The 9256-nt window shown below is 42.9% G+C and overlaps 1 protein-coding gene across 1 annotated transcript in view; it reads left to right on the forward strand.

The window, feature by feature from the left end:
- Positions 1–8370, forward strand: part of LOC133498069 (transmembrane protein 266-like) — a 55840-nt gene extending 47470 nt beyond the window's left edge. The window contains exons 9-11 of the mRNA XM_061814485.1: positions 692–887; positions 4832–4894; positions 6723–8370. Of these exons, the coding sequence (XP_061670469.1) occupies positions 692–887; positions 4832–4894; positions 6723–7204 (741 nt within the window). The 3' untranslated portion in view covers positions 7205–8370. The remainder of the gene's footprint in view (positions 1–691; positions 888–4831; positions 4895–6722) is intronic.
- The last annotated feature ends 886 nt before the right edge of the window (positions 8371–9256 follow it).

Below are 9256 nucleotides of genomic sequence, written 5' to 3' on the forward strand. Positions count from 1 at the left end.
AATTTTCGGAACGTGTGAAGAAAAGCCGTGCAAGCGTGTGGAGAACATATTAACTCCACTCAGGAGGCCCCTGAGAAGTGATGCTCCAATGAAAAGCACGTATCCTAAGAAGTTTTTTTTTTAAACTTAAATGTTATTTTTATATTTAAAAAAGAAACATAAAAATGTTCTTCCTATTTCCAAAACAAAATGATAACAATAAAATACATTATAGAAATAAAAATTATTGAATCTACATGCATGTAGTTGGTATTAATTTTCATTTCATGTGATTTTGTTAAAAACGAATTCACAATTATATCCAAATGAAATAATAACCACTCAGTCATTTTGTGTGTGCCTTTACTTTTTTTGAGGAGCTGTAAGTCAACCTATCGTCGCTAGGGGGCAGCACCATCTCATGACAGTCATTTTCTTGCAAAACCCACAACAGTGTCACCATCCCACCAACACACATTGGACAACATTATATTTCTCGATTACACATAATTAGTGAAAATGGTTATGTATACTTCACTAAACTATTATAATTAATTAAATAGAAAAAAGGGTTAAATAAATTGGATATCCAGTATTTGGACTGTTTGTATCATCTTCTTTCTTTCAGTGTATTAATGTCATCCTTTCTCCACCTCCTTCCTCTCACTTCATATTCATTCGCATCCCCATCGTTGCGTCCTCGCGGCCGCAGTTTGAGATCAGGCAGCTGCGGGCCCACCTGGCCCAACAGGACCTGGACCTGGCGGCGGAGCGCGAGGCGGCGATGCAGATCCACCGCGTGTGGGCCAAGCAGGGCAGGAGTCTCCAGGTTGTGGAGGGCTCGGCTCCCGGGGAGTCTGACGACGAGGGTGCTCACAGGAACCCCGGGGAGCTGCACAACCCTGGAGGTACGCTTAAAACTTCTTAAACTAGGACTGTCTGTCAAGTATACAGAAAGATGATGAATCGTACCTTAGCTCTTTTTCTAACATTGGTGAAGTTCACTGTGTATTTTGAAAGGAAATAGAATTCAAGTATATTAAAAGGAGTGAATGCCAAATTCAGCCGTTGTTGTACTTTGCTGTATTAATGGCTGTACACTTGGAAATAATACTTTGAAATTTGCAATTTATGAACGTCATTATTGTTTGTTTCCCTAGCGATGAAGTGTTTGGTGTCCATTTTGACTCAAATTTAGATGATCAAATATTGTATTTACATTACCTGTTGTTCAACAATACATGTACTGCACTGTATTTTCACTCCTGAAAATGGCAAAAGATTTCAGAAATGTAGCGCTTTTAACACCCAAGAGTGACATCCCGTGAAAGTAGGCCCCCTAGTGGCTAGTAAGTGGTGAAATGTTTGGTGAAGTCGTTAAACAGCAACCGCCTTGATGCTTGCAAGAATATTGTGAGAATTATATTTATTATTCACATTTGCTCAACAACTTTTGAAGTATATTTTGGCTCCCAAGTTCAGTAAACTTGAGTGCACAACTGTGTCCAATTACCGTAATTTCCGGCCTACGAGCCACGACTTTTTTCCCCACGCTTTCAACCCTGCGGTTTATGTGGGGATGCAGCAAATTTGTGCATTTTTTTTAACGGCCGCAAGGGGGCACTCGAGCAAAAAAAGGTAAGAGTGGGGACCAGTGGAATATATGTGCCGAGGAATTGAGTTTTACTGGCCCTGTTAGCGCTGCACTTGCATTTGCACACCATGTTAGTCTATCTGTCAATAATAAACATTTTTAAAATGAACAACATTAGAAATTTAAAAAGATTGTTCCGCTTCTCCTTACGAGGGTCGCGAGCGTGCTGGAAAATGAACAGACAAAGAATGCAGGATAAGCAAAAAACACCAAACAACCTTTACTATAAAATGCACAATGTATTGGGACTACTGTGCAATGTAGTCATTTATAAAAACAATAGTAATAAATTGAATGATAAAAAATCAAAGCAAGATTTTACAAATTTGTTAAGGAAGGTCCTAACTAACTGAAAATGACTTTGGGATTACCTTAATTCCATCAAGTGCTTGTACACTATGGATGTATACCCCACCGCATCCGTCGGCATGCACATTTGTTCATACAGATGGGCGCCCTTTTTGGGGATATGGGGGTGTGGTTTATATGGTTTACATGGTCACTAGCTCATCATTTTTTTTTTTCCATTTTCCCTACCTCGTCATTTCTGATTCACTCAAATCAGCACGGCTATGTCAAGTAAAACCGTCCGGTACACACGTTAGGAATCTGATTTTGTGCATGTGCTCAGATTGAGAATATTTCTCTGCATTTGGATGTTGTGAGGGAGGACATGAGGAGAGTGGGTGTTAGAGAGGAAGATGCACGAGACAGGCTTAGGTGGGAAAAATATGACATGTTGTGGCGACCCTTGACGGGACAAGCCGAAAGGAAAAGAAGAAGATTTATGAGTGAATGAAGCCCAATCAGAAAGGGGGGGGGGGTGAATAAGTACAAAACAGGAGCAAAAGAATCTTGACATACGTGCTCACTGAATCACGTCGTGTAGTTAATAACCAGGCCAGGTGGAGAATTTGCTCGAGGAGGCAGCCTGACAAACCAGGAGAGAGGTGCAGCATCAAGTATGTGCATAATTCTGTGGAACAAACAGTCCCTAATGGTGGCACATCGGGCCAAGCGGATGCCGGTGCAGCTTTGGCTTGACATGGCCCCGGAGCAGCCTCGAAGCTCCCTCCATTCTCACACACCGCAGCCATCTGACCGCAGGCGCACGGGATCAATACGGGGGCAAAAAAAAGCAAAAAAAAAAAAAAAAAAGCTTTTAAGATGTGCTGAACGCTGAAGCAAACAAGCATGTTTTTCTGACACTGTGTCACTCTCAGCTCCTGTCGCGCTTCAGCCGCCCCGCGGCCTTTGCGGAGCGGTCGACGTGGGCTTTCTCGGCGACAGAGTGCTCTGTGCATTGGGCCTTGTTAGGAGGGCAGCGGGCTCCTGTCAACATCTGTTCTCATTCACCTGAGAAACCGCAAGCGGGCACCGCAATACCACCCCAAGGGCATGCAGCCGTGGCAAATCTGGCTGTGGGTTGCAAAGTGGGCCTCTCTGAACCGGCGTGGTCACAGGGACCAGAACTCAGATGCCGGCAGGCTCGGGTCAGGTCAGGTCATCTCCGATCAAGTCATATTGCCAACTTCTGAATGATGACACAACACACCCAAAAAACTCCAACACCTCATCTGTGGACTATGTCACAATCAACTGCATTTATTGGATGGACATAATCCATTTTTTTTTAAATTTGATGGTAACAAAGAAAAATGTTTTAATCAGAGATGGATTATCGCATTCGCTTGCATGAATCTATTGTGAGTCTATGTTCTAATATTTTGCTGTTATCCGAATTTGCCGTTCTGTTACATGCAATTAGATTTAAATGCAAATACCTAGAAGTAAAATATTGTATTGTATGTAAAATATTTTCTTGTCTACATTAAAAAGGAATTGGCCTCATGGTACATATGCTTTTAGAGGGAGTTGCATCTACAGGGCTATTATACACATTTAAATTGTGTGGTGTTCATCTCCCATATAGTCAAAGCTAAAAGGACATTTCTTGAACTGATGGGAAAATAATATAATTTCACGATAAAATTAGCCCCCGGATTGATTGTAATTACTTTGCCAGAGGTGTGGCACCAAAACGTGAGGTCTCTCTCTGAACTACATCTGCTCTAAAAGGACCCAGCATGTCACTTTTCCTCTTCCACACACAAGTGACAGCTTGATAACTTGGCTTCGCCCCCCCCCCCCAAAAAAAAAAAAAAAAAAAAAAGATCAGAGAGGCTTTTTATGTATGCTGGACAGACGATTCTTTTCAACCTCACCTCAGCTCCATCACTCATGTGTTATTAATTGCGCAGCGATTGTCTCCGTCTTGTTTTAGTGAGTGGGATGCTTCCTATCCGGGGGTGGCCCAGGGATTAATATTTTAGAATGAAAAATAAATGAGATTACCCATCAGAGTCTACAGCAGCACATCCCGGGGGATTGGAAGGGGGGGCTTGCACTCAAGCGGCCCCGCGCTTCGCACTCAGCCAGCAGACAGTGAGCTCAAGACCAATCAAGCGAGCGCAAGATCGCCGCCATTCTACCACGCACACCCCCCCCCCCCCCCCAACAAAGACCTCTCATGCGAACCCACTTTTGTCAAGCCGAGCCCAGCCTAAAAGGGCCCGGTCTATTACCTGGTGCGCTCGGGAGCTAATGCAGCGGCAATCGGAGCGTGAGCCTTTCAAGCACCTGTGGCCTGGGGCACAAGTCATTTCTGTCAATATTTCCTTGTAAACACTGCAGATAGTTTCCGTTCGGACTCGTTTGTCGTGTCGACTCTGAAATGGATCGGTCCCCCGCAAGGGTGTTGTACGCAATTAAGGCAATTCTCTGCGCGTTTAAATTCAGTGTATACCACTCATTGTCAAACAGCTATTAAAATCCATTCCAAGACATGGATCAGAGTACAATAATGTTATTTTTTTATTTATATCTTTTTAAAATTTGATATCATAATTTTTATAATTTTTTAATTTTAAAAAGTTAATTTTTTTTATTTTATAATCTAGATTACATTTATTTATTTTATATATTTTGTATTTATATATTTTATATATTTTTTACATTTATTTAGATTTTATTATTTTTAAACCAAGAACTTCTGTACAATTGTGGTGATTTTTACAATTGAACTACAAACCGGCATAAAGCTCATACGCAATGAGAATACAATATTCTTACATCACATAAGGATGTCCTCTTTATTTATTTATTCATTTGATTTCTGTACTTATTTTTCCAAATCAGACCCAGTTGTACGGGATGACATGAACAACTATATCAGCCAGTATTACAGTGAAGCCAGCGGTGGTGAGTCCCCGAGCACTCGCCCATCTTTATACACTACATCCCTCTTTTAAAATATAGAATGTCTTTAAAAGAGACAGATGTCGAACTTTTTTCTTTGGAACTAGGAAATTAAAGCCCCACTGACATCCCTATATACACTGTAAAATAGATATTGTAATGAAAAATACATATGACCTTATTCACTTCAATGTCTATACGAAAAAATAAATATGAGCGGAGAGCCCGTCATCCATGCGCAAAGTTGCGGAAGTCTCGCTCGACATCCATATTGCCTGCAACGTCATCAGCAGACGTCACACTGGGACATTCAGCGTTGAAAACACATAGTGGCAAATTGCTATGGGACACAGAAGCTCTTTTCGAAGAAGAGAACATCTCACAATCGAGTGAAGTGACCGGGGCAATATTACCCTATCGTTTCGAGCCATATTTCGACGATATGTGGATCACTTCTAACGAACAACAGACTCCCCGACAGGATGTATGAGCCACCCCGGCCAAAGCCGTGCTCGGGGGACGCGGCGCCGCCGAAGCCATCCGCAGCGGATGAGGCTCCGCTGAAGCTGTGCTCAGCGGACGCGGCACCGACGGCCATATCAACACATTTAGCACCCCTGACTTACGTACGCGGATCTTTTGTGATGATCTGAGAGGATTACGTCCCCGTCCCCCCCAATTATTATTATTTTTTTAGTAGCTCGATACACACCTACCTGTCATTTGGAACCTATGAAGCTCTCATCCTTTGCATATGTGGAATGCATTTTTCACGACGAACCGAGTCTTTTGGAAAAGTATGAAGAGCGAATCCATCCTCCCGAGTATTCGAACAATATTCAGCAATACAACGAGCCAGCATTTTGGCTAACACAAAGGAACAACGAGCTACCTTACTGCAGGTAAAAGTGGTATAAACACACAAACCCGGCCGAGTGGGTGTCTGCTAATAACGTCACTTCCTGCTTCTTCTCCAAAACAAATCGCACGAGAGGATTTTCATGGCGGGAGTTACAAAAAGCCATATACGTCAAAATCATGTTTTGTGGTGAAAAAACGGATGGGTCCATTCTGGCTGCCGTTTTTTTTTTTAATTAAAAACATAACTAAAAATCATGCATTTCATGTCAGTGGGGCTTTAAATAGAAACATAGTTTTTGGATTGTGGGAAATTGTCGAGATTGTGTGGGGGTAATTTATTGGAACCACCTTTGGAGCGGTCCAGGGATCTTTGGGTCTGCGCTGCAAGTGCTAAACTTTTCAGTTTGGAACTACCAAGAATGAAGAACTTTCAGTTTCATGGTAAGTTCAGGTGGAAATGTGGCTTTGAAGGCAGTGTGAAAGGGGCTCAAGTGCGAGGGAATTAAAATAATCTTGAACAGTCCATGTTGCGGGTGTCAAACTCAAGGCCCGGGGGCCAGATCCAAACTGCTTCCTCATTCTACATGGCCCGTGAATTCAAATCATGTTCGTGGAGTTCAGGTTTCTAGCTAAAATACGCAAATTGCACATTTTTACATTCATTTGAATTTTTTGGGGGGTGAAAAATATGAAATTCTGGGAAAAGTGCCCATCTGAATTCACACTATCATATTGTGGTCAAGTAATAATTTCACATATTGCAAGATAGAGTTCATGGGACCCGATTCGTTGAGGACACAAATGCCAATGTCTAAAAAAAATGGCCGGCGTTCGTCACGCTCGCTCAGCTGTTTCCTTGGCAACTTTGGACAGGTTCCACTGCCCCACACAGCAGAAAAAGGACAGGGAGATCTGGCAGGAACCGATTCAGCAAGAAGTGATTGTTGTTCCTTTGACCTTTTCCTTAAAGATGGCAGGACTTGTGGCTTAGGGACCCGCGTCGTCACCACGGCCGCCATCGACATCCACCTCCCGACCAATCACATCCAGTCCAGGCCCGGTCAGGACCTGACCCTGAACTACAGCTCCCGCCGCTGCTGTCCCTCTCCCTTCCCGAGCCAGGACCAGCACACGGCGGTCCAGGAGTTCCTCTCGTCTCTTTCTGAGGACTCCTGCCTCGCTCAGAAAGGCCTGACGGTGGACCCGGTCAACCTTAAGCTCCCCAGTCCCACCGGGTCTGAGAAGGCCAGCCCGGAGCTGGACAACAAAATTAAGGTGTTCAACCACAGGAACCACCAGGAGAGGCGGGCCCGAGGGGGGCGAGGTTGTGTCCTGCTGCAAACCAAGCCGCTCATCCACCTGCAGGACTGCGCCACCGAACCCTCGCTGGAGGAGAAGTACCGTCTCTTGGGTCCGGCCGACACACCTCTGGGCCGCGTGTCGGACACATAACACGTTCACATCTGCGTGATATGAAAACTTGAAATTCGCGAGAGCAACACCGAAGACCGCTGCACAATGAGCGACGCAGCTGAGCCCGAATGAAGTGTTGTGCCGAGTCGTGGGTTCCTTTTCTTGAATGTCGACTCATCAAAACAAAACCCGAAATTTTGCTGCAATTCCAAATCTTAAATGTAGGTTGCGAATTGAAACACGATGGGCCCATGCCGCCATTTCCGAGTTAGCCACCCGAATTGAATCGAACCCGCTTGTGTCAAAAGTTAGTGAGTGCCTAATATTGAGAATAACACACTGAGCAATATTTACCACCAAAGATTTTGAAAACGTTTTATTTTTCATCTTCAATGAAAACATTTGAATTTTAGAAAATTCTCACATTTCATGAATGGGAGGAAGTCTTGACGATCCTTCCAGATAATTAAAAAACAAAGGGAATTATCTCAACACTTGATCTTAACTATAGATTATCAGATGTACTGTAATTTAATATAGTTAACCACTTCAACCACTTTTATACTGATCTTGCTGATGAAAAGTGTCGCTCGTGTCACTTTCTATCTCAACACTTGGCTGACACTGTCAGCAGTGCTACTACTGTCACAAACATCGTTGTATTACATGCTTACAAGGCATGAAGTTAAAGGGGAAATCCACTGGTTTGCATTAACAATTTATCAAATAGGTAATATAATATGTACTCTATTTTGACAATGTGATGATAAATCCTCTCTCATTCAATACTGTTTTGAGAAGATTTTTATTGACAATTACGAATTTTCAGGGGCACTGCCATTTTCGTGAGTCACATGGCCTACGTGCGCGGATGTGACGTGTACCGTGCCACAACAAAGGCTCGATTACACCATTCATGCCCAGCGCTGATTTCTCAGATTTATCTTCGTTTGATGAAGAAATAGAACTATGGGTTGATTGGGAAGACGGAGGAATACTTTCATACACAGCCGTGAATGGTGCCGCTCACGCCGCCACGGGCCTCGCAACTAGTTAGCGTGACGAAGTCTCGTTTGTTCGCGGAATTAACCGAGACCTGGCGCGGCGGTGGCTGCGGGACGGCACGCTGCGCGATTGAGCTCTCCACTGGCAGCCCGGTCCCGAGCCGCCGTCCCATGTAATCGAGCCTTTGTTGTGGCACAGTACACGTCACATCCGCACACGTAAGACATGTGACTCGCGAAAATGACAGCACCACTGAAAATTCGTAATTGTCGATAAAAATCTCAAAACACTATCATATGAGAGAGGATTTAACATCACATTGTCAAAATACAGTACATATCACATGACCTATTGGATACAATGTTAATGCAAACCACTGGATTTCCTCTTTAAATATGGAAGTAAATATGTGCCACCAGGATTTGAATTTAAAATGCCACAGAAAACAGGATTTAGATTTGAAAAGTGATCACATTTTCAGTCGTTGTATTTCAGTGTAACTTTTCAAAGTTAACAATTCAACTAGCTACATTTCGCTAGTCATGTGACATTACATACTAAAAAACCGTAACTGGATTGGCTGGCTTTTTGGTTCTGACCTGAAGTAACCCAGCCTGGTGGCACAGACGATCAATTTGAGACAGTGAATTGTGGCAACTATTGAAAATGTAATCACTTTACATTTCAAATTCAAATCCTGTTTTCTGTGGCATTTTAAATTCAAATCCCGGTGGCACATATTTACTTCCATATTAAATCAGTCTGTTGATTACACTGGTTTTTCAGTTTTAAGAGGTTTCTTCATACGAATCCATCACAACATTGAGGAAATGTTATTAATTTTTTTTTGTCTGGAGTGACTTTAGCCAATGTTGTGTTGGTCAGACGACAGAATGATTTTTTGTTTCGTAAAAAATGCTGAAGATATTGAGATTTTACCCCAAATCACATGCTCAGTTGCAATATTGGAAGAAAAAACAAAACAAATTGCAATTAGAGTATTTTCCTAAATCGCTCATCTCTCGTCACGATTGATGATGAGGTAGTTATAATTGGGCCCACATCGTTAAACGCTTACTGACTTCC

Source organism: Syngnathoides biaculeatus, chromosome 3, assembly GCF_019802595.1.
Source record: "Syngnathoides biaculeatus isolate LvHL_M chromosome 3, ASM1980259v1, whole genome shotgun sequence".
In the NCBI taxonomy this organism is placed as follows: Eukaryota; Metazoa; Chordata; class Actinopteri; order Syngnathiformes; family Syngnathidae; genus Syngnathoides; species Syngnathoides biaculeatus.